This window comes from Macaca mulatta, chromosome 11 (assembly GCF_049350105.2).
Source record: "Macaca mulatta isolate MMU2019108-1 chromosome 11, T2T-MMU8v2.0, whole genome shotgun sequence".
In the NCBI taxonomy this organism is placed as follows: domain Eukaryota; kingdom Metazoa; phylum Chordata; class Mammalia; order Primates; family Cercopithecidae; genus Macaca; species Macaca mulatta.
The window spans coordinates 123,896,278-123,922,122 of record NC_133416.1 but is presented as its reverse complement, the minus strand read 5'-3'; the positions used below and the strand labels follow the sequence as shown (position 1 = coordinate 123,922,122).

At 43.7% G+C, this 25,845-nt stretch overlaps 1 protein-coding gene across 4 annotated transcripts in view; it reads left to right on the top strand.

The window, feature by feature from the left end:
* Positions 1 to 25,845, top strand: part of SPRING1 (SREBF pathway regulator in golgi 1) — a 160,617-nt gene that overhangs the window by 83,346 nt on the left and 51,426 nt on the right. For 3 of the 4 annotated variants that reach the window (XM_077955313.1, XM_077955309.1, XM_077955310.1), the window contains exon 5: positions 17,129 to 17,209. In XM_077955313.1, coding sequence (XP_077811439.1) covers positions 17,129 to 17,209 — 81 coding nt within the window. Of the gene's footprint in view, positions 1 to 17,128; positions 17,210 to 24,782; positions 25,064 to 25,845 lie in introns of those variants that run through there. The other variant, XM_077955311.1, reaches the window with a different exon arrangement.

The window sequence follows — 25,845 nt, the reverse complement described above, 5'->3', positions numbered from 1 at the left end:
GCAGACAATTTAGTAAGATCCGAGCTTTCATATGACTTAAATGGTCTGCCCAGTTACTTCAATTGACAGGTGTAGAGCTGGGATTTGAACACAGACATTTTCGTTAAAAAGACAGTGTTGCTTCTACTATGCCAGTGATTTTCAATCTTTTAAAATAGGATAGAAAGCCATGAATATACACACAAAAAATCAGATACAGTTTTAAGGGGTTCACGACTTCCTAAAGCTATGCCCCTCCTAGGAGGAGTCCGGGGGTTCCACAGGTCTCACAATATTTGCTGGGAGCTGGAGAGGGGTGAACACAAAACTTTTAGTAAAATAAAGGAGGAATCCTTAAAATGACCAAACACCTCTGTACTCCTAAGTCAAAGAGAATAAGCTCATTAGAATGTCTCTTTAAGGATTTTAGTAGTCCTCAAAAAGACAAATGAGGAAACTGATTTTAAGGTGAGTTGAACCTGGTTTACGAGGAGTCAGAGGAGGGGTGAGGGAGGAGACAGGCCTCTGCAGTTGGGGTGAGCAATGGAATCCCAGGGCTGCACAGTGGCAGGTGGTCTCTAAATCAGAGCCGAGCGATGACCTCCGGCCTAGGATTTCAAAGGTCTAGAAGAGCCCTGGGGCCATTTGCACGTGTTCATGAGTGTTCACCCCCAGCTGGGAACATTGCAGGGCGGTCGCTGTTCATCTTCGTTTACCGCTCACTTTTCTTAGTGTTCCTCTTGCTACCTGCCGTGGAGACCTCCCACATCTCAGACTGACTATTTACTTGAAGGTCATCCAGAAATTGACTGCTTTTTCATGTTCATGTGACAAATATTTATTAAGCCTTATTTATATTCCAGGCAATGTGCTTAGTTCTTTGTATACAGCAGAGAAGAAAAGAGCTCTTGCCCTCAAACAGCTTTCAGTCTAGTAGGGAGCTAAACACTTGACACGAATCACTCCAAGAATGGAGTGGGGGTACATTTGGGGCAGAGGCTGATGTTGTAGGAAGAAAAATACAGGCCACTGGAACCTTTTGATATAGGAAAGAATGCTGGTAGCTCCAGAATGTTCTGTATCAGTGATACAGAAAATGGATTATTTGTCTTGAAGTTAAGTTTAAAACAGCACTTTATGTGCTTTATTGTCTACATCAAAGAATGGGTGTAAGGGCTGTTAGAGATGGGGACTGATGGGTAAAGGCTGTACCGGGCCCTTTCCGGGCTCTGCAACAGGAGACCGTGCACCAGGGGAGAGCAAGCAGCACCAGATGAGAGAAGAGGCATTAGAGGTCAAATCTGGAGGACAGTATTTCCAAAATAAGTTTCATGGGTGGCCTGCATCAGGATTCCCGCAGGGGGGTGTTGCAATGGCAGATGCTTGGGTCCATCTCAGCCTTGCTGAGTCAGCATCTTGGGGCAGGAGCTTGGAATCTGCTTGGTGAGCAAGCATCCTAGGGGATTATTTTATGCAGGGGGCTTCGGAGTCTGGATTTTATCCTAAATGCACATCAAGGCCAGTGAAGAGTTTGGAAGAGAGGAATGGATACAGTCCATTTTTCCAGATGTTTTGCATCTTGCTAGGAATTGAGAGGCATGGGATAATGGGGGAGGTGGACAGACCACTTAGATGGCCAGGACAGAAGTCTCCATGACCTTGGCCAGGTGCAGTGGTTCATGCCTATAATACCAGCATTTAGGGAGGCTGAGGAGAGCGGATCACTTGAGGTCAGGAGTTCAAGACCAGCCTGGCGAAATCCCGTCTCTACTAAAAATAAAAAAATTAGCTGGGCGTGGTGGCACATGTCTGTGATCCCAGCTACTGGGGAGGCTGAGGCATGAGAATCTCTTGAACCTGGGAGGCAGAGGTTGCAGCGAGCTGAGATTGCGCCACTGCACTCCAGCCTGGGTGACAGAGGGAGACTCTGTCTCAAAAAAAAAAAAAAAAAAAAAAAAAGTCTCCATGGTCTTTCTCATCCGTTTGCTTCCCTGGGTCAACTTGCCGCTTATTTCATTCACCAGTACCAGAGTAGCAGGGTCATCTGCACCTTCACGCAGTCGCTTCCTGGGCCCCCTGCAGCATTGACACTGACTGCAGATGGCCCACATCTCTGGCTTTAGATTAGCCATTGCTCCTTTGACACCTCGGGCAGTTGCTCACTGTCAACCCGGCAGCTGGTTACCCAAGGAGTCCTCCTCCCCTATCATCTCCACCTGCCTCATGCAGATGAAGATGGTTCCGATCACATGAGAGGAGGGATGAAGCTCTCTGTGGCTTGCAAGTTTCCTTCTGGCCTTATGAGCTGAGCTTAGGTGGCTGGGAATCCATCAGGTTCCCCGCCCTGGGTCCACGCAAACCATTAGAACTTCCCCCCGTTTGAAGATAGGCAAGGAAGAGCCCTGTGTCTCAACCCTCCCCAATCAAAGACTTTGCTAAGTGGCTGTTGGTTCAGGCTGGCGCTTACCAAAACCAGCCTCCCTTTCAGGCCAATGACAAATGTTTCAGTCTGTCTGCGTTTTGAAAGAGAGGCCGACAGAGAGAGAACGTCTCGAATCACAATCAGGGTTTCCTGCCGCAGAGCGCACAAGATGAGAATTGATCTCAAACCTTTTAGTGCCATCATTTACTGAGGGCTGGGATGACATACACGTAAGTCAGCAAAGGAAAACTCGGAATCCTGTTCCTAGCTGCATGTCAACAGAACACCTGGATAACATGAACTGCTCAGATGGAGAGAGACTCAAGCCACCACCCAGCCAAACCTCCAATAATATAAAAAACTTTGCCCCTTGCCTTCATTATTCTTCTAGTCAGCTTTGAGATATAATTTACGTGGAATAAGCTGCATCCATTTTAAGTGTATGATTTGATATTTTGACAAATGTATACATTCAAGGAACCATCACTGCAATTAAGGTATAGAATATTTATTTATCTTATTTCTTTTTTTTTTTTTTTTTTTGAGATGAAGTCTTGCTCTGTCGCCCAGGCTGGAGTGCAGTGGCATGATCTTGGCTCATTGTAGCCTCCGCCTCCCAGGTTCAAGCAATTCTCCTGCTTCAGCCTCCTGAGTAGCTGGGATTACAGGCATGCACCACCATGCCCGGCTAATTTTTGTATTTTTAGTAGAGATGGGGTTTCACCATGTTGGCCAGGCCAGTCTCAAACTCCTGACCTCAGGTGATCCACCCGACTCAGCCTCCCAAAGTGCTGGGATTACAGGCTTGAGCCACTGTGTCCGGCCAGGTACAGAATTCTTCTATTACCCCCCAGAATTCCTTCAAGTTCCTTTAAAGTCAATCTCCCTTTCACTCCCAACCTCAGGCCACCACTGATCTGCGATCTGTCACTCTAGTTTCGTATTTTCTAAAGTGTCGTAGAGTGGAATCATACAGTACATATTCCTGTGTCTGGCTTCTCTCACTGGTTTTTAAGGTTCATCTGCATTGTTTCGTATGTCAGTAGTTTGTTGGCTTTTACTGTTGAGTAGTATTCTACAATTTGTTTATCCATTCACTTACTGATGGACATTTGGGTGGTTTCCAGGTTTTGAATATCATGACTAAAGCTGTTATAAACATTTGTGTATAAGTCTTTGTGTGAACATATGTTTTCATTTTTCTTGGGTAAATATCTAAGAGTAACTGGATTGTATGGTAGGTGTATATTTCCTTTATAAGAAACTGCCAGGCCAGGCACAGTGGCTCATGCCTGTAATCCCAGCACTTTGGGAGGTTGAGGTGGGAGGATTGCTTGAACCTAGGAATTTAAGACTAGCCTGGGCAACATAGTGAGATCCTGTCTCTATAAAAAAATACAAAAATTGGCCCAGAGTGGTGGCATGTGCCTGTAGTACCAGCTACTTGGGAGGCTGAGGCAGGAGGATTGCTTGAGCCCAGGAGGTTGAGGGTGCAGTGAGCTATGATCATGTCACTGCACTCCAGCCTAGGCAACAGAGACCCAGTATCAAAAAAAAAAAAAAAAAAAAAAAAAAAAGAAGAAGAAGAAGAAGAAAGAAATTGCCAGAGATTTTTCCAAAGTGGATGTATCATTTTGACATTTCCACTAACGATGTAGGAGAGTTCCAGTTGCTTCACATCCTAGGTGATACATGTTAGTCTTTTTAATTTTAGCCATTCTAATGGGTATGTGGTGGTATCTCATTGTGGTTATTATTTGCATTTCCTTGGTGACAATTGTTGAACACTTTTTAATGTGCTTATTGGCCATTCATATGTCTTCTTTTAGGATTGTCTTTTCCAAGCTTTTATCCATTAAAAAAAAAATAGGGTTGTGGTATGGTTTAGCTGTGTCCCCACCCAAGTTGCATCTTGAATTCCCACAGGTCGTGGGAGGGACCTGGTGGGAAGTAACTGGATCTTGGGGGTAGGTCTTTCCCATGGTGTTCTCATGGTGGTGGGTGGGTCTCATGAGATCTGATGGTATTATAGTGGGGAGTTTCCCTGCACAAGCTCTTTTTTCTTTGCTTACTGCCATCCATGCAGGACATGACTTGCTCCACCTTGCCTTCTGCCATGATTGTGAAGCCTCCCCAGCCACGTGGAACTGTAAGTCCATTAAACTTCTTTCTTTTGTAAATTGCCCTGTCTCAGGTATGTCTTTACCAGCAGCATGAAAACAGACTAATACAGGTTGTTTGTCATATGGTTAAGTTGCAAAGGGTTCTTGTTTTTACATTCTGGCGATAAGCTCCTTGTTGGATCTTCTCTGAGACTGGGGCTTGCTTTTTTATTTTCTTTTACAAAACCTAGTTTAAAATTCTGTTTTTTTATGTCTCATCTTAGAAATCTTTGCCTACTCTAAGATCACAAAGATTTCCTCTTACATTTTATTCTAGAAGTTTTATAGTTCTAGCTTTTATACTTAAGTCTAGAATCTTCTAGTTAATTTTTATGTACGGCATGTCATAAGGTTTGACGTTTATTTTTTTTTCCATGTAGATATTCAGTTGTCCCATCACCATTGACTGCAAAACATTTCTTTCCTTGTTGAATTATCTTCATGCATTTGTCAAAAATAAATTGGCCATGTACTTGTAGGTATATTTCTGAATACTTCATTCTATTTCATTGATCTGTATTTTTTTAGTTTTTTATCTTTAGGGTTTTTTTGTTTGTTTGTTTGTTTTGGTTTTTTAAACCAATACTACAGTGCTAGGTAAGTTAACCAATTTTGTCCTTCGTTTTAAAAAATTGGTATGTTTCACCTAGGTATTTGAATTTCCACATACATTTTAGGATCAGCTTGTTAATTTGTACAAAACACCCTGCAAGAATTTTGGGGTCTTGTAGAATCTTTCGATCTATTTGGAGTGACTCAACATCTTAACAATTTGATTCTACCCATCCACGAACATGGTATGTCATTCCATCTCTCATGGTCTTTTAACATTTCTTTCAGCAATATTTATAAAGCCTTTGTGTACACTCTGTTAAATTCCTTCTTTATTTATTTATTTTTTTTGGTATTGTAAGTGAAGTTGTATGTTTGTTTGTTGCATTCTCCTCCTCCTCTTTCTCCTTCTTTTCAGGGTTCTCTTTCTTTCTGGCTGTGAACTGATATTAAATATGCCTTCCATCCTTCACACTGCTCAGATCTAAGGTTTGAATAGATCCCAGCTGATAGTTTAGTAAAAGTTTGGCATTGATGCTACCCTCCAACTTGTCTCTTGTCTTAGAATTTGCAGCTATTCTTGGCATGATTCTCAGTTCAACAAACCATCTCTCTTCTATCACTTTCCTTCTTTTTCACGGTTCCCACAATCACACCTCCTCCATGAAGTCGTGAAGGGATGTGACAGGTTCTCCAGTATCTTTTCAATATTGACTCTTCCTTTGCCCACCACCGCACTGATTACCATTATCCAATTGTTTGTTCAAACACAAGAAATTTTATGTTGCTTAACTCCCTTATGCCCATATGAGTTTCCGAGGGATGCCATGAGAAACTCCACAAACTGGGTGGCTTAAAACACCAGAAATAAATTATCTCATAGTGCTGGAGGCTAGAAATCTGAAATCAAGGTGTTGGCAGGGCCATGCTCTTTCTGACACCTGGAGGGGAGAATCCTTCCTCACCTCTTCCAGCTTCTGGTGACTCCTGGCAAATCTTGGCATTCTTTTTTTTTTTTTTTTTTTTTTTTTTTTTTTTTTGAGGCAGAGTTTTACTCTGTTGCCAAGGCTGGAGTGCAGTGGCGTGATCTTGGCTCACTACAGCCTCTGCCTCCCAGGTTCAAGCGATTCTTCTGCCTCAGCCTTCTGGGTTTACAGGCATACACCACCATGCCTGGCTAATTTTTATATTTTTAGTAGAGATGAGGTTTCACCATGTTGGCCAAGCTGGTCTCAAACTCCTGACCTCAAGTGATCTTCCTGACCTGAAATGATCCTCCCACTTTGCTTCCCAAACGGCTGGGATTGCAGGTGTGAGCCACCACATCTGGCCCAAACCTTGGTGTTCTTGGTGTGTAGCTGCAGCTCTGCCATTCTTGACTCCCTCTGTACATGGCGTCCTCCCTGCATGCCTCTGTGTTCTCTTTTTATAAAGACACCAGCCATATTGGATTAAGGGCCCACCTACTCCAGTATGACCTCGTCTTTGCTAATTACATCTGCCTGAACCTATTTCCAAATAAGATCATCGTTTCAGGTACCAGGGATAAGGATTTTAACGTATCTTTTGGGGGATACAATTCAACCCGTAACAATGCCTTAGTTCTTTCTTTGTCTGAAATTTTCTTCCCCACTTTGGTCTCTTGAAGAATTTCTAGAAGGTTCAGTTCAAAGTTCACCTTCTTATTTTTCCTGAATACCACAGGAGATATGAATCACCTCCTTGTCTATTTCTTTTTGTTGTTGTTGTCGTTTTTTGAGTCTCACTGTGTCACCCAGGCTGGAGTGCAGAAGTGTGATCTCGGCTCACTGCAGCCTCTGCCTCACAGGCTCAAGTGATCCTCTCACCTCCGCCTCCCGAGTAGCTAGGACTATGGGTGTGCACCACCATGCCTGGTTAATTTTGTTCTTTTTGTAGAGATGAGGTCTCACTATATTGCCCAGGCTGGTCTTGAACTCCTGGGCTCAAGTGATCCTCCCAATGTGGCCTCCCAAAATGCTGGGATTACAGGCATTAGCCACTGTGCCCAACCATCTTTGTCTATCTTTATAGCATTTTGGCATTACTATTAGAGAATTTATCACATTGTGTGCAACCTGAGGACTGAAACCACCTTATTCACCCAGGAATAGAGCTTAGAGTCCCAGAATTCCAGTTAGACCTCCTGTACAGAGCTGCTTTCCCCTCTGTGGGCATTTCCGGCACACACTCTGAAAGCTCCTAGTTTGTAGATTTGTAGATTCATGAAAAAGATGAGGAAGCTTTGGGGACTCCGTGTTATTTAATTTTCTATTTTAGGAATTGTATCATGAGGAACTACTATGAATAAACATTCGGGGTCCTATCTAAATGACTTTAAATGTAAAAATTCTCTTTTTTGATTGACTACAATATGTTCAAAATACAAAATAAACTAGTCTTTTAATGTAAACACAGTATAACTGGGTTTCTCAACCATGGCACTATTAATATTCTGGGCTGGATTACTCTTTGTTGCAGGGGTCTGCCATGTGTGTTGCAGGATACTGAGCAGCATTGCACCCTCTGTCTCACAGATGCCAGCAGCACCCTCCTTCCCAATTGTGACAATGAACATGTCCCCAGACATTGCCAAGTGTCCCCTGGGGCAGCAAAATCACCCCAATTGAGAACCACTGTGGACTATCCTAAGGGAGTTGGGACTCTTAAAGTAAAAATTGTAAACTTCATCCAAATTTTTACTGATTTTGTTCTTTCTTTCTTTCTTTCTTTCTTTCTTTCTTTCTTTCTTTCTTTTTCTTTTTCTTTCTCTCTCTCTTCCTTCTCTTTCTCCTTCCTTCCTTTCTCTTTCTTTCCTTTCTCCTTCCTTCCTTCCTTCCTTCCTTCCTTCCTTCCTTCCTTCCTTCCTTCTTTCTTTCTTTCCTTCCTTCCTTCCTTCCTTCCTTCCTTCCTTCCTTCCTTCCTTCCTTCCTTCCTTCCTTCCTTCCTTCTTTCCTTCTTTTCTTCTTTCCTCTCTTTATTTGTTTTTGAGACAGAGTCTCACTCTGTCATCCAGGCTGGAGTGCAATGGCACAATCTTGCCTCACTGCAACCTCCACTTCCTGGGTTCAAGTGATTCTCATGCCTCAGCCACCTGAGTAGCTAGGATTACAGAGGCACGCCACCATGTCCGGCTAATTTTTTTATTTTTATTTTTAGTAGAGATGGGGTTTCACCATGTTAGCCAGGATGGCCTCAAACTCCTGACCTCAAGTGATCCACCCTCCTTGGTCTCCCAAAGTGTTGGGATTACAGGCTTGTTTTCTTTTTAATACTTCCCTCGTCTCATAAGGCTGCTCTGCACTGAGATCATTGGCACTATGAATAGATTGTGTGACCTGGCTTTTCCCTGCTCTTGCCTGGGCACATCTGGGATCCGTGGGTGGCCTCATTGATGCAAAGGGAAAAAATTCATACCTCTGCTTATGATGAAGACTCAAGCACTTGGGGAGTGCAAAGAACCAAAACACTGCTCCGTCCTGCACAGCCACGTTAACCTCACCCTTGATGTCTGCAAAGCTTCTAAAGCCCTTGCTGAATTCCCCCATGCCCCTCCCCACAATTTCTTCAGCTAGAAGAAATAAGATTGTGGTTTTAGAAGAAAGGTAAAAAACCAGGTGTATTCGTCTGTTCTCATGCTGCTAATAAAGACATACCTGAGACTGGGTAATTTATACAGAAAAGAGTTTTAAAGGACTCACAGTTCCTCATGGCTGGGGAGGCCTCACAATCATGGCGGAAGAGCAAACGACATCTTACATGGCAGCGGGCAAGAAGAATTCGCGCAGGGGAACTGCTCTTTATAAAACCATCAGGTCTCGTGAGACTTATTCACTATCACAAGAACAGCACGGGAAAGACCTGCCCCTATGATTCAATTACCTCCCACTGGGTCCCTCTCACGACATGTGGGAATTGTGGGAGCTACAATTCAAGATGAGATTTGGGTGGGGACACAGCCAAACCTTATCACCAGTCAGCTGGAGGAAATTTAAAAACAGTATGTGGAAGGGAAGACTGGGGAAAGGATTCAGGCAATTACCCTTAAGCTTTCCTGAACAAGATGTACTTCCTCCTGGGACTTCCAAACCATGGAAGCAGCCAGTTAGAGGGGAAGCTACCTGCATTCACAGGCAGATCAAATGATGACTTTTGTATTTTTATTTTTGAGATGAAGTCTCACTCTGTCACCCAGGCTGGTACGATCTTGGCTCACTGCAACTTCTACCTCTTGGGCTAAAGCAATCCTCCCACCTCAGCCGCTGGAGGAGCTGGGACCACAGGTGCACACCAGTATGTCCAGATAATGTTTTTATTTTTTATCGTAGAGACCAGGTCTTTCTATCTTGCCCAGGCTGGTCTTGAACTCCTAGGCTCAAGTGGTCCTCCTGAAGTGCTAGGATTACAGGCATGAACTATTGCATCCAGCCTAGACTGACATTTTTAAGTGTGAGTTCTGTTTTGTGGCTGCAACAAGAGGAAGGCAGAGATTACTGTTTGGAAATGGCCTGGACTCTGTCCACTTTCCATAGCTCTCATCTTTGGTTTCACTTTGAATGCTATGGTGTTGTCAGCTGGAGTTTGAAGCTCCCCCAACCCTTTTGACAGCTAAGGAATTGGGAGAACGTTGCATCTGAAAGAAAAAACTACTTTGGGTTTTGAGGTCTGCTCTGTGACGTAGATCCCTCAAATTATGCAATAGATGTTTACTAAACCAAGAAACTATTCCTCTCACACTGTTTAAAAAATTGAGGCGAGATTCATATAACAAAAAACTAACCATCTTAACATATACAATTCAGTGACAGTACATTTGCAGTGTTGTACAACCATCACCTTATCTAGTTCCAAAACACTTTCATTTTCGTACTCCAAAAATACTGTACCCATTAAGCAGTCATCCTCATTCCCCTGCCCCCACCCCCTGGCAGCCCCCAGTCTGGTCTCTGTCTCTATTGATTTGCCTGTTCTGGGCATTTTGTATAAATGGAGTTATACAATACGTGATCTTTTGTATCTGACTTCTTACGCTTAGCATGTTTTGGAGGCTCATCCATGTTGTGGCATGCATCAGAACTTCATTCTTTTTTAAGGCTGAATAATATTCTGTTGTATGGATAGACCACATTCTGTTTATCCATTTGTATCAGTTCATTCTTCCATTGCTATAAAGAACTACCTGAAACTGGGTAATTTATAAAGAAAAGAGGCTTAATTGGCTTATGGTTCTGCAGGCTGTAGAAGTAACATGGCTGGGGAGGACTCAGGAAACTTACAATCATGGTGGAAGGTGAAGGGGAAGCAGGCACGTCTTGCATGGCCAGAGAAGGAGCAAGAGAGCAAAGAGGGAGGTGCTACACACTTTTGAACAACCAGTGAGAACTCATTCACTATCGTGAGAACAGCAAGAGGGAAATCCACCCCCATAATCCAATCACCACCCCCCAGGCCCTTCCTCCAACATTGGGGATTACAATTCAACATAGGGGATTACAATTCAACATAAGATTTGGGTGGGGACACAAATCCAAACAATATCACCATTCATCTGTTGATAGGTATTTGTGTTGTTTACACCTTTTGGCTATTGTGAATAATGATGCTATGAACACTTCTATATCTCATAAGCTTATTTATTTTAGAGATGAGGTTGTCCTTTGTCCTCAGGCTGGAGTGCAATGGTGTGATCATAGCTCACTGCAGCCTCGAACTCCTGCCCTCAAGCCATCCTCCCACCTCCGCCTTCCAAAGTGCTGGGATTACAGGCCTGAGCCACCGCACCTGGCCCTCTCATAAGCTTTTGAAGAGCTTCTGTAGCCCTCAGCATAATGTCCTAACTTCTCAGCCTGGCTCCCATGGTAAGACCCTTTCCCCTCCCCACACTTAAACTCCTTAGGACCTGACTTCACAGAACTACTTATAGTTCCTGGAATTTGATTAAATATGCTTCCAGTTTCTGAGTCTTTGCAGAGGTGTGTCCTTGGCTTGGAATGCTTTCTTTGTCTTTCACCTGGTTACCTCTTGCTTGTCCTTACAGACTGTCATGAAGTGTCACTTTTGCTAGGGTGACTTCCACAGCACAGCCTGTCTCATGTTTCCAACCCATCTCCAGGCTGGCTTGCAGAGAGAATGATGTAGGGACAGAGGTTCACAGGACACAGGCGTTGGGATCGACCCAAGGCCCAGGCAATGGGAGAACCCAGGAACCTCAACAATAGGTTGATGGGCATATGCTGGGAGGCGAGGTGGCCTTGTGAATGGGCTTGGAGTGTCAGGGACAAGAGTGACTTACTGGCTTCAGTGGGATAAGCTGGTAAATGTATTCAGGCCTACTGGCTCCCATTGTGTTCCTAAAACTCGTTCTGCCTATCTCCAACACAGCTTTTTTTGTTGTTGTTTTGTTGTTAGAGTTGGGGTCTCTGTCACTCAGGCTGGAGTGCAGTGGTACAATCATAGCTCACTGCAGCCTGGAGCTCCTCACTCAAGTGATTCTCCTGCCTCAGCCCCCTGGGTAGCTGGGATTACAGGCATGCACCACCAGGCCTGGCTAATTTTTTAATATTTTTGTAGAGATAGGGTCTTGCTATGTTGCCCAGACTGGTCTCAAACTCCTAACCTCAAGGGATCCTCCTACGTTGGCCTCCCAAAGTGGTGGAATTACAGGCATGAGCTAATGCTCTACTTTTTAGATTGACTCTTAAACAGCCTCAGCCTTAGACACCCACCACCCCATCAGCTCCTGCTTAGATGTTAAGTTTGAACATCTGTGTTAGTGAGAACATTTTTTCCAGACAAAGGATGAAGGAGGAAGGGGTGTGGGAGAGAGGAAGGGAGGAACAGCCTCCATGGGTCAGAGAGGCAGCAGATAAGTATGTAACTGGGACTGTCTGCCCTAGAAGATTCTAAGAAGAAAAGAAAGTAGAAGATGCAGAGAGATAAACAGGGAGAAAGGGAGAAATAAAAAAGGTATTCCTTTGGGAAGTTTGCAGGGCTTGTTTCTATCAAAAGAAACAATAATGTCACAGAAGTCACATGGAGTAGGAAACATTATTGGGATCCATAGTCCCATGGGTTACATGAGTTGCTGACAAGCAGCAGCAGAAATGTAGCCAGGTGATTGGTCTCCAATTCTACCCCGACACTTTCAAAGAAAGTGACAAACATCATCTGCGGTCCCCATTCCATCCTCTGTTTTCATGTGTATGAACGCAGTGATCTGCCTGTTGGATTTTAAATCTCCTAACTTAATAGGGTCCTGGACAGGTCAAAATGTCTGGTGGGTGCAAACGTCTCATTTAGATGTGGGTTCCCCTCTTTGTCCACTATGTTCAATTAAAAGCAGGAAGGGAAGGGGAGAGGAGGGGAGGAAAGGGAAGAAGGAAGGAAAGGGAAGAGAGGAGGGAAGGGAAGTGGGAAGGAAAGAGAGAAGGGAAGAGGGAAGGGAAGGAAAGGGAAGGGGGAAGGGAAGGAGGAAGGAAGGGAAGGGAAAAAGGAAGGGAAGTAAAGGAAGAGAGAAGGAAGGGGGAAAGGAAGGGGAGGGAAGGAAGAGGGAAAGGAAGGGGAGGAAGGAAGAGGGAAGGGAAGAAAACTCACCCCTTGCTTAGCATATTATCAAGAAATAACCATAAAAATGGGCAACCAGCAGCCCTGGGGGTTGCTCTGTCTATTCTTTTTTATTCCTTTACTTTCCTAATAAACTTGATTTCATTTTACTCTATGGACTCTTCCTGAATTCTTTCTTGCGTGAACTCCATGAACCCTCTGGATTGGAATCCCTTTCCTGTAAGAGGGGGATGAACTTCTAGGCAGCTCCTGAAGGTAATACATGAAGCGCACACACACACACAAACACACACACACACACACACACACACACACACACACACACACACATAGGGATAGGCTGTTGCCCAGCCTGGAGTGCAGTGTGCAATCACAGTTCACTGCTGCCTCAATATCCTGGGCTCAAGGGATCCTCCTGCCTCAGCCTCTGGAGTAGCTGAAACTACACGTGCATGCCCCTGAGCCCAGCTCTGAAGGTAATACTACATCTGTGCTCTCCTGGAGTACCTGCCATTTGATAGATGCTCAATTATTGTTAAACAAGTGACTTATGTGTGTCTGGTGCATATGTATATGTGTTGTGTGTGCATGTGTGTGTGTGGGATGTCTGTAGTGTGCACATGGTGTGTGGTGTGCGTGTTGTGTGTGTGTGCACATGTATGTGTGGTGGCAGGGGAGGTTAGGGAGGAGACCCAGACCTAGCATCAGTTTCCACTGTTGTCTCGACATCTCCCTGCCTTAGCCGGATGGAAGGAACCAGTGTTCTCCAAACACATCTTGCAGGTTCTCACTGTGTTCCACTCACCCCTCTTTCCAATTCCTTCTTCTCTCCTCCCCCACCACAGCCTTTCCCTTCCCCCTCTAATTAACGGATTCCTCCTCTCTGTCCTCATGGTGCCTCCCGCCTCCCTGTTGCTGCTGCCTGAAGCATTTCTCTCTGATTAGATTGTGAGTCCTATCCCCAGCTCCGGCATCAGCAAGGGTTTTGACACCAATATTTGTTGAAATCTTGAAATGAGCACCCTGTTTGAACAGTGGTTTCTGCCACTGGCTGTCTGCATAGTGTAGTTGCTGAAAACAGCTGGAGGTCAAGATGCATCCCCCTACTGGGATCATATATTGATGTCGCTCTGTGACCCGGTTAGGACAAGTCCCCTACAAAGACTTGGTTTTCTCATCTGTAAGTTGGAACTCATAGATAGCACTTATTTCAAATTAAGCATTAGATGAAGAATCTAAGTTAAGCGCATGCCACCAGTGGGTGTGTTCATTTTCCTCCCCTTCTGTCCTAACTTAGAAAAAAAAAAAATGAGCAGGGCGTGGTGGCTTACGTCTATAATCCCAGCACTTTGGGAGGCCCAGGCAGGTGGATCGCTTGAGCCCAAGAGTTGAAGACCAGCCTGGGCCACATAGTGAAACCCTGTCCCTATTTTTTTTTTTAAATGAAGTTCATTGATCTTTCCTTATAAATGAGAAAAGATTTGGTCTTATTTCTTAAGGATTTGGTAGTTAAATCATTGAATAGGACAGGTACCTGGAAAAGCCTAGATGGTATGGTTTTCTGATTATCTGTTGCCATGTAACAAACAGTTCCAAAACTTAATGGCTTAAAGCAATTTATTATTTGAGAATTTTTTTATGGTTCTGTGGGTTGACTGGAGCAGCTGGAAGTAGAGTCATCTAAAAGCTCAAGGATGGTTTATTCACTCAAATGTCTGCTGTCTCAGTTGGGATGATTGGAACAGCCAGAGCTGGCTGGCATCTCTCTCCACACGGACTCTTCCTAGTCTAGCTTGGGCTTCCTCACAGCATGGCCGTCTCAGGGCAGCTAGACTCTCACATGGCAATGGACTTCTTCCACAAGCGTTCTGAGAGAGCAAGGCTTCTTATGAACTAGCTCAGAAGTTGTGCAGCATCACTTCTACAGTAGGCTGTTGGTGACATAGGCCAAGCCCAAATTAAAAAGCAAGAGGAGCACACAGAGTGTGGGCACCTACCAGGAAGTGTGGTTCCCCAGGGCCATCTTTGAAGATTAGCTACCACCACACAAAGATCTTATGCAAAGACATAAGAAATGACATTCACTGTTGGATGCATCTGTTGTAGGGTGGGCAAATGTTCTCTTTATAGGGCCAGATACCAAATACTTTAGAGTTGCAGGTCATATGGTCTTCGCCATGACTACTGAACTCTGCAACTGAAGTGTAAAAGCAACCACAAACAATATGCAAATAAATGGGCATGGCTGTGTTTCAATAAAACTTTATTTACAAAGCAGGTTGGGGGGCCAGCAATCACCAATTATTGGATACTTGGCAAATGCCAGACATGGGGTGCATTCGTTTTCTATGGCTGCTATAAAAAATTACCAAAAACCTGGTGGCTTCAAACAATAAAAATGTATTCTTTCATAATTCTAGAGGCCAAAATCAATCAGTTTCACTGGCCTGAAATCAAGGTGCTGCCCAGGCCACACTCCCTCCAGAAACTCCAGGGGAGAATCCATTCCTTGCTTCTTCTGGCTTCTGGTGACTGCTAGAGTTCCTCGGCTTGTGGCCACATCACTCTGATCTCTGCCTTCATCTTCACAAAGCCTTCTCTCCTCTGTATGTCTGAGTGTCAAATCTCTCTCTGCTTTTCTCTTGTAAAGGTATATGTGATTGTATTTAGGAGCCTGCCTGGATAATCCAAGATGATGTTCTCATCTCAAGATCCTTAATCAAGCTGGGCGCAGGAGCTCATGCCTGTAATCCCAACACTCTGGCAGGCCAAGGTGGGCAGATCACTTTAGGCCAGAAGTTCAAGACCAGCTTGGCCAACATGGTGAAACTCTGTCTCTACTAAAAGTGCAAAAATTAGCCAGGCATGGTGGCATACGCCTGTAATCCCAGCTATTCAGGAGGCTGAGATGGGGGAATCATTTTAATCCGGGAGGCAGAGGTTGCAGTGAGCCAAGATCATGGCACTGCACTCCAGCCTGGGCAACAGAGTGAGACTCAGTCTCCAAAAAAAAAAAAAAAAAAAAAGATCCTTCATCACGTCTTTCCCACAGAGGGTGATATTCACAGGTTCTGGGAATTGGAAGTAGATAGATCTTTGGAGAGCTATTTTTCAGCCTACTGCAAGAGGTAGGCACTTTGCATACCTTTTTCTCTCATATTAAGGCTATGCGGTAGCTATGACTTTTACTGTTTTACAGATGAGGAAAGTGAGGCTCAGAGAGGTTTACTAACTAACTTGCCTGTATTTCTTATGCAGCTGGTAAGAAGGCCCAAGCTCTTTCCTTTACCCTTAGAGAATATTTCTGGGAGAAATACTGGACCATGGAATGCTATTCCATTCTATGTGATTTCAGGGCATTCACTTTAGTTTTCAGACACTTGGTGTTTTCATCTGTAAAATGGGAATCATCATATATCCTTCGTAACCTAGGTCAGATGAAATTAGACAGTTTTTGTAAAAATCATTTGAAACATATTATGTGTTATATAGATGCAATGGGTTATGATTATCTACAGTGGGTTCATCAGAAAGTTTTTATATGAGACAAGGGATGACTTGGCTGAGAGTCACGAAAGAAATACCAAAATATTTCTAGAAATCATTGCTGGCCTAGAGTGCTGAATCTTCACTTAACACAGTGATTGAAGTTGTGATATGGATACATTTAAAAATATTCCCTGTTTGAGGAATTATACCTGGAAGCCACCCCTCAAAGAAAGCCAGCGGGAAATGCTGAATTATTTCAAGTTGAAAGGGGGAGGGAAGGTGAGTTTTAGTCTTTACGAGGTTTCTTCTTCTCTCAATTTTAGGCATTATACCCAATGTGTCAGAGTTTGATTGCAGTGGTACCATGAGCTGTTTTTCTGTCTGTTAACTTTCTGTGGCTTCTGTCATCTTGGTAATAAAAAAAAGGATGGTGGGAGAAGAGTGGGTGGGAGGTTGCCTAAGTGAGCAGCAAAATGATGCCAGGAAGAAAAAGTCAGGCATGATAAAGAGCATTTAGGAGGAACCTAGACATCTTTATCAAAATTGATTTTGGACTGGACAGGCCTCTTCTCTGCATTCACGCTGTGTTTATAAATCTAGATCAGATGTGGAAAACATGGCCTCTCAGAATAGAGTACATCCTGTACCATGGCAGACATTACTAATCAATCAGAGCAACCCAGCACTCCAGGCAGCCACTCCCAGTCAATGAACACTATCGTCTCTGCGCTTGATGATAAGCCTAAAACATAAATTTTACTGCATTAATTAACTTCCCTAATTCAAAAGGCTTTTTGTCCTGCTGCTTATACCCACGCTGAAGCTGTTCGTTTACTATTTTGGTGACACCTGGTTTATTTGCAATTCAACAACAGCAGCTACGATTCACTCACTGTGCACAAAGCTCTCTATATTGAAGTCTTACTACTGTTCGTTTTTCTAGGTAACTGAAGCTCATCTGAATGCTATGCCAATCAAAGGAAGAGTTCTGCTGCTTACAAACTGTTTGAAGACTGCTGCTCTAGTGAGTAGTGTTTCCGGAGATGAGTGAAGCATTTCATTTTTCTTTATCAGGGGTTATGTTTTTAATGCAGTGTTTATTGTTAGATAATTTCAGGAATGCAAAATAAAAACTAAAAAAAAAATATTCATAGTGTGGGCAAGACGAACAAACATGATTCACTCAAGAAAAAAAAAAAAAACAAACTTCCTGTGTATGGGCGGGCATTGGCAGAAAATGAGAGAGCATTCAAGCAAATGTTGCAAAATATTAACAACTGTCGAATGTGGGTAGGAGGTATTCAGGGATTCATTTCTTCAACCTTACTATATGTTTGAAACTTTTCGCAGTAAAAACCTGGAGGGTGGAATAAAACACGGAGAATAGATGTATTTTTTAAATATCCCTTCATCCGTGAGACCTTTGCTACTTCTGTTTTAATTTTTAAATTTTTTATTGAAAAATAATTTATATAACATAAAATTCACCCTGTTAAAGTGTACATTTCAGTGGGTTTTAATATATTCTCTATGTTCTGCAAACCTTACTGCTAATTCTAGACCACATCCAATGCCCCCAAATAGAACCCAATACATATTACCAATTTGTCTCAACCTCCCCCTCCTTTGGCAACCACTAATCTGTCTCTATGGCTTTACCTATTGTGGACACTTCATATAAATAGAGGCATATACTATGTGGTCTTTCATGACTGCTATCTTTCACTTAGCATAATGTGTTCAAGGTTCTTCTCCATTGCAGCATGTATCAGTACTTCATTCTTTTTCGTAGCTGAATAATATTCCATTGTATAAATAAACCACATTTTATTTACCCCTTCTTCTGCTGATGGACATTTGGGTTGTTCTTCCTTTTGGCTGCGATGAATAAGGCTGCTATGAACATTCACGTTCAAGTTTTTGTGTGAGCGTTTGTTTTCAGTTCTCTTGGGTATATACCTAGGAGTGGAATTGCTGGGTCATTTGGTAACTTTATGTTTAATCTTTTGAGGTCCTGCCAGGCTGTTTTCCAAGGTATGCCATTCTACATTCCTACCAGCAATGTATGAGAGTTCCAGTTTCTCTCCATCTTTGCCAACATTTGTTATTGTCCTTTTGCAGTTTTTTAATATATCCATCCTGATGGCATGGATCTCCATTAGGAGATCTCATTCTAGTGGGTGAGATCTCATTGCAATTTTAACTTGCATTTCTGCCACTTCTGTTTTCTACTTCAATGCTGATGAACTTAGGAGAAATTGTCAGCTGGGATACTGAACATACAAAAGCAGTAGGGGGTCTTAAAAATCATTGCATTCTGCAATTGCATGGATTTTTCCTGAAGAATCATCTTGTGCTCCCAGACTATCCCTGAGTTGTTGCTTGAGGCTTGTACATGTTTTCATTAGATCACAGTTCTGCAGGTTAGCGGTTGGGCATGCTGTAGTTGGGTTCTCTGCCTGGGGTATCACCAGGCTGAAATCAAGGTGTCATCTGGACTGAGTTCTTGTCTGGAGCCTCCAGGGAAAATTCCCAGATCTTTCCTGTGGGTGGTGGGATTCAGTTTCTTGTAACTGTAGAACCTAGGTCCCTGCTTCCTTGCTGGCTGTTATCTGGGGCCAACCTCAGTGCCTAGAGGCTGCCCACATTCCTTGCTACGTGGAACCTTTCATCTTCAAGCCAGCAACAGCATGTTGTATCCTTCTTGTTCTTTGAAGCTCTGACTTTTCTGTCTCTCACCTCGAGACCCAGCTTTAAGAGGCTCATGGCATTAGGTCAGGCCTGCTCAGATCATCTCTGTATCTTAAGGTCAGATGATTTGGAACCTTAATGACATCTGCAGAATCCCTTCACAGCAATGCCTAGATTAACGCCTGAGTAACTGGGGGAGGTATGTGTACAGTATGGACTGGGAATCTTGCTGGCCACGCTAGAATTCTGCTTTTCAAAGGCTTTTGAAATAAACACTAAAATGTGTCTTTTGCTGACCACAGCATCAAAATGTTTCCATGCACCATGAAAGCAGTTCCAGCTTTATGAGTGACACTGGATAACAGCTATTTCAAGTAGGATAATATTCTGCAAATCCATTGGTATTGTCTATACTGACCCTTGCTGTTGATTATTGAATCAATGGCTCCTGTTGGCTTCAGGGGATCTTAGTGTGTTGACTGGAACCTGGTTGAGTCATGACAAAGTGATAAATTGCATGCTTATTTCCTCTTGTGATTCTGTGGCTGTTTGGAAAGGACTAACCTTCTGGTGTGCCCAATAAAATCCTCTTTGATGTGCCAAATATGGACCTTTGAACTTTTAAGGAATTTTAAGTGGAGAAAATTAGTATCTGCCCGTATTGAAGCAAGTACAGCCTTTGTATTTTTTCCTCATGGTGGACATTAGTGACAGGAAACACTCTTGGTTCTTGGCTATATCATTTCTCTCCCCCGTCTAATCATTTAGCTCTCACATTCTGAAACGGGCATAAATTGCCCCTTGTTTAAGTACAATAAACTAAAGTGTGAATGCATGTGATACGTAAAATGACTTTGAAAGAGAAAGCCAATAGGAACCAGTTCCCATTGCCAAGGTCAAGTCAGAAGTGGCTAGACATTTCTTTCTTTCTTTTAATACTGTTGGAATGCAGTAGATCTCAACGGGTCTGAAGACAGCATTTTCCAGTGTGTGATCCTGGGACACCAGTTTCATAAGATGAATAATAGGCATTAAGTGGAAAGAGTTCTGTGGTCATGTAGGGTTTGCCATTAAAGTGAATTATAAATCTCAGGGGAGATATTCTTTTGGGATTTCTAAGGGGAGATACTCTGTTGGGATTTCCAAACTTTTTTTTTTTTTTTTTTTTTTTTTTTTGAGACGGAGTCTGGCTCTGTCGCCCAGGCTGGAGTGCAGTGGCCGGATCTCAGCTCACTGCAAGCTCCGCCTCCCGGGTTCACGCCATTCTCCGGCCTCAGCCTCCCGAGTAGCTGGGACTACAGGCGCCCGCCACCTTGCCCGGCTAGTTTTTTGTATTTCTTAATAGAGACGGGGTTTCACCGTGTTAGCCAGGATGGTTTCGATCTCCTGACCTCGTGATCCGCCCGTCTCGGCCTCCCAAAGTGCTGGGATTACAGGCTTGAGCCACCGCGCCCGGCCGGGATTTCCAAACTTATTTAGAGGTTGAACACTTATTCAGGTTTTCCATTTAGGAAGGGCTGTGTTGAAAGAATTATTTGACTTGAGAAAGTAGGCATATGTCTGTTGGCATGTTTGTGGTACCAGTCCACAAAGGGACACATCTCCACATTTGAGTCACAAGTACACATCTTTGGGTCAATCAGGCGCGGTGGCTCACGTCTGAAATCCCAGCACTTTGGAGGCCGAGGCGAGCAAATCACCTGAGGTCAGGAGTTTGAGACCAGCCTGGCCAACATGGTGAAACCCTGTCTCTACTAAAAATACAAAAATTAGCCGGGTGTGGTAGTGCATGTCTGTAATCCCAGTTACTTGGGAGACTGAGGCAGGAGAATTGGTTGAACCCGGGAGGTGGAGGTTGCTGTGAGCCAAGATTGTGCCCCTGCACTCCAGCCTGGGCAACAGAGTGAGACCCTGTCTCAAAAAAAAAAAAAAAGGGTGGGATTATTTGCTAATCCCTTTATAGTCTATCAATACTGTTCTCAATCTGAAGCCCTAGGAGTGGCCTCAGACACTTCGGTAACAAGTTTATATCTAGTAAATGGATAAAAGGAGGAAACTGATATTTGTTAATTATCCCCCATGGGGGTGGGTGCATTGTATATTGTATCGTATTTAAACTTCACAATAACCCTGCTGAAGTCAGTGTTGTTACCTTCAGTTTATAAACAAGGACACTGCAGCTCAGAAAGGCTAAGCAGTTTGCCTAAGGTCACACAGCTTGTACATGTTCTTGAATCCAGCATCATCTGACTCCAAAACCCCTCCCCTTTCTCATATACCATGCTTTCCCTCCTCCTTTCTTGCTAATATATTTTAGTTTATGCTATGAATGAGTATACTAAAAGCTGGGTGTAGAGCAAACATTTTAAATTGAGTTGTATTTTCCCATTTTTCAGCATTATGATTTCAGAGATGCTTCATCCTTATTCCAAAATCATCTTTAACTAGACGGATGCGGTGGTTCACGCCTGTAATCCCAGCACTTTGGGAGGCCAAGGCGGGTGGATCCCTTGAGGTCAGGAGTTTGAGACCAGCCTGGCCAACATGGTGAAACCCCGTCTCTACTAAAAATACAAAAATCAGCCGGGTGTGGTGACAAGTGCCTGTAATTCCAGCTACTCGGGAAGCTGAGGAAGGAGAATTGCTTGAATCTGGGAGGTAGAGGTTGCAGTCAACCGAGATGGCGCCCCTGCACTCCAGCCCGGGAGACAGAGCGAGACTCCGTATTTAAAAAAAAAAGATAAAAAATAGTCATCCTCAACTGACAGTGGTTTTGGATGCTTGAGTTCTCCATTGCCCCACCTCTTCCCTATTCTCTATGAAGTGATGAATAATCTGAAAGCAAAATTTTGCAATGCACTGGGAAAAACGAACTCTGATTTCATTTATTTTCCAATTTCTACGCTTCCTCAAAGGAAGCATGTCTTTTCATTTATCTGCATAATTCTGGAGAGCTTTAGAGCCCGACAGGCTCTGGCTCAAATCACTTGACCTTTGGCTAGTGATTTCATTTCTGTTTCCTTGGCCTGTGAAATGGGAACGACAGTACTCTGGGAGGCCAGTTAAGGACCATTAATTTAAAGCACTTACATAGGAGTACTCTGTAACTGTTAACTTCTGTTCGACCTTAGTATTTGGGATTAAATAATATTGGCCATTAAGATAAAAAACAAAAACAAGAATTGTCAGGGACACCATTTAAAGGCTCTGAAAAGAGTTACAAAGAAACTAGCCAGGCAAGGTGGTTCATACCTGTAATCTCAGCACTTTGTGAGGCTGAGGTGGGAGGATCACTTGAGCCCAGGAGTTTGAGACCAGCCTGGGCAACATGGTGAAACCCCATCTCTACAAAAAATAAAAAATTAGCCAGGCATGATGGCACGTGCCTGTAGTCTCAGCTACTCCGGAGGCTGAGGTGGGAGGATTGCTTGAGCCCGGGAGTTTGAGGCTGCAGTGAGCCGTGATCACATCATCGCACTGCAGCCTGAGCAACAGAGTGAGACCCTGTCTCAAAAAAAAAAAAAAAAAAAAAAAAAAAAGAGGAAGAAGAAGGAAACTAGAAACTAGCACCTGTCTTCTCATTGTTCTTATCAGTTTTGCCACTAGTTTCTTTATGGCCAGTCAGTACCAATTCAGAGTACACTTGAAAATTCAAGTAAACACGAACATACATTAATATTAACTGAAGAACAAATATTTGTGGAACTCCCTTGGCCCTTCATGTTTACCTTTGCTCTGAGAAACATAGTTAGCAGATGTAACATCAAACAAAAAAGACTATTCCCATCATCTAGGGAAAGTTATACCCCCAGCTTGCCACATAGGCCCTCAGCTACTCGCTATCCTAAATTAAGCAAGAGACACTGGCATTTAACCACAAGGTATTTTTACCTAAACATGTGTCATTTCAAAATGCTCTTCTCTTGGTATTCCCAGATCTAACTAGTGCAGCGCCTTACCCATAGTAAGGCCATTTTGTTGAATTAATGAATATTTACAGAAACATGCTCACTCCCAGTTCCCTCCACATTTAACTCCAAACGAGATGAGCAGGTTTTGTTTTACGTCCGAAAATAGTTCGGCTCCTAGAAAATATTTTCCCAAGGAGCATGGTGGAAGATGAAGTAGCTTGACTTTGCTCAGAATAAAGTTATGCCCATAGATGTTACCCAGACTCACCACCTCTGGCCTTCAGCTGCTTGAGACAGGCATTCATGGCTCAGTGGATAGGGCGGCAGGGCGTCTAGCTTTTGCTGAAATCTTAAATTGACTCTAGACCCTTACACACACACTCACACCAATAGTTCTCTCCTTCAGAATCATCAGTTCACCCAGGTCACTCATATCTCCTAATGTAGGTAAATAAAGAACATTTTTGATCGGGCACAGTGGCTCACGCCTATGATCCCAGCACTTTAAGAGGCTAAGGCGGGAGGATCACTTGAGTCCAGGAATTTGAGACCAGCCTGGGCAACATAGAGAGACCCCGTCTCTACAAAAAATGTAAAAACTATCTAGACAAGATGGTACACACCTGTGGCCCCAGCTAGCTACTTGGGAGGCTGAGGTGGGAGGATCACTTGAACCTGGGAGGTCAAGGCTGCACTGAGGTGTGATCACTCCACTGCACTCCAGCCCGGGTGACAGAGTGAGACCCTGTTTCGAAACAAACAAAAACAAGGAGTGCTTTCCATTCTGTTCATGAGTCCAGTACCCCTTGTGTACACACTTCACAACCCACGACACTTGGCTCCTCAAAGTTGCTTCCCTGTGTCTCCCAGTCATTGACCAAGCCCGACTTCACTTTGTTCACACCGAAGCCGCAAGCTTCTTTAATCTTGCATTGTCTTGCTTTTGTGAGTTCTCTGGCATGCATCCCCTGGATCATATAGATTAACCCCATTTATGGCAAATTCCGCTCAGAGCCCTGGTGAGGCGAGGCCTGGCCACTGAACTGCACAACCTTGGAGGGAGTGCTTTGCATAAAGCCCATTAAGAAGGTGACAGCTGAGCCTCCCTCTAATAACTCACAGTGGCAGATCGGAACAAATTGTTCTTGTTTTTTCATATTTGGAGGAGTCAGGGGGTTGGGCTGGGCAGAGCGGGGAGGTTGTGGTGGAAGACGCAGTTTCCCTTTTTGCTAATAGGGGTTTTAAAAATAGTGTCTCAAGAAAATCGTTGGAAGCAAGAGACCGCAGGGATACTACACAGAGACACACAAAGAGGATGTTGCTATTTCTGTTAGCGGCTCGGGTTAGTTCAGAGAATGGTTTTAAAAAAATGGGGATGGGGAGGCAGGGCGGTAAAACTGTAGGCTTTGAGAAATTGAGAATGCTATTTTCCAAGGTTCTTGCTGATAACTTGTGTTTCTTGAGCCCAGGACAGGTTAACTTCTCTCGTAGGAGAGACACTGGCACTTAACCACAAAGTATTTTTACCTAAACGTGTCATTTCACGTGTAATAGACCCTGTACTCCGCTCCTTCTGTGCTGGGTAGGAACACATAATAAGACAAGAATCCAGATACCGTGTAACTGGCATTTCCCTGTTGAACACAGCCCTAGCTCACTTTCCTTTGGAATCATTCATTACTCTGTTTTTTATTGTGGTAAAATGCACATGCATGAAATTTGCCATTTTAACAATTTTAAGTGTGTAGTTCTGTGGCATTCAGTGCATTCACACTGTTGTGTGCCATCATTGCCATCTCTTCAAGAACTCTTTTATTTTTTCTTTTTGAGATAGGGGCTTACTCTATTGCACAGGCTGAAGGGCACCATCTCGGCTCCCTGCACCCTCCACCTTCCGGGTTCAAGCAATTCTTCTCCCTCAGCCTCCCAGGTAGCCAGGATTACATGTGCCCACCACCACGCCCAGCTAATTTTTTTTTTTTTTTTTTTTTGTAGATGCGCATTTCACCACATTGGCCAGGCTGGTCTCGAACTCCTGACCTCAAGTGATCCTCCCGCCTCGGCCTCCCAGACTGCTGGGATTACAGGCGTGAGCCACCCGTGCCCAGGCGCAAGAACTCTTTTCAGCTTGCAAAATTGAAACCATGTACCCATTAAACACTATCTCTCCCCTTTCCCCATTCCCTCCAACTCCTGGTCACCATCATTTTACTTTCTGTATCCATGAATTTAGCCAAATTCATAAAGGTACTTACTCTAAGTACCTCATATGAGAAGAATCATACAGGATTTGTGCTTTTGTGACTAGCTTATTTCACTTAACATAATATTTCAAGGTTCATCCGTATTGCAACACATGTCAGAATGTCATTGCTTTTCATGTCTGAATAATACCGTATTCCGTGGTGTGTGTACACCACATTCTGTTTATCCATTCACCCCATCAGTGAACATTTGGGTTGCTTCCAGCTTTTGGCGATTGTGAATAGTGGTGCTACGAATGTGGATGTATTCTAGTTCCTTTTAAAAAATTCAAGAGCTGGCTGGATGCAATGTCTCACACCTATAACCCCAGCACTTTGGGAGACTGAAGTGGGTGGATTGCTTGAGGTCAGGAGTTCAAGACCAGCCTAGGCAACATCGCGAAAACCCTTCTGTACAAAAATGTAAAACATAAGTTGGGTGTGGTGGCACAGGCCTGTGGTCCCAGCTACTCGGGAGGCTGAGGTGGGAGGATCATTTGAGTCCAGGAGGTGAAGGCTACAGTGAGCCGAGATCACACCACTGCACTCCAGCCTGGGTGACAGAGTGAGACTCTGCCTTGAAACAAACACACACACAAAATCAAGTTTTTGCTTGTCTATTTCTTTTTCTTTCTTTCTTTCTTTTTTCTTCTGAGACAGAGTCTTGCTCTGTTGCCTGGGCTGGAGTGCAATGATATGATCTCATCTCACTGCAACCTCCACCTCCCAGGTTCAAGCAGTTCTGCCTCAGCCTTCCAAGTAGCTGGGATTACAGGTGTGTGCCATCACGATGGCTAATTTTTGTATTTTTAGTA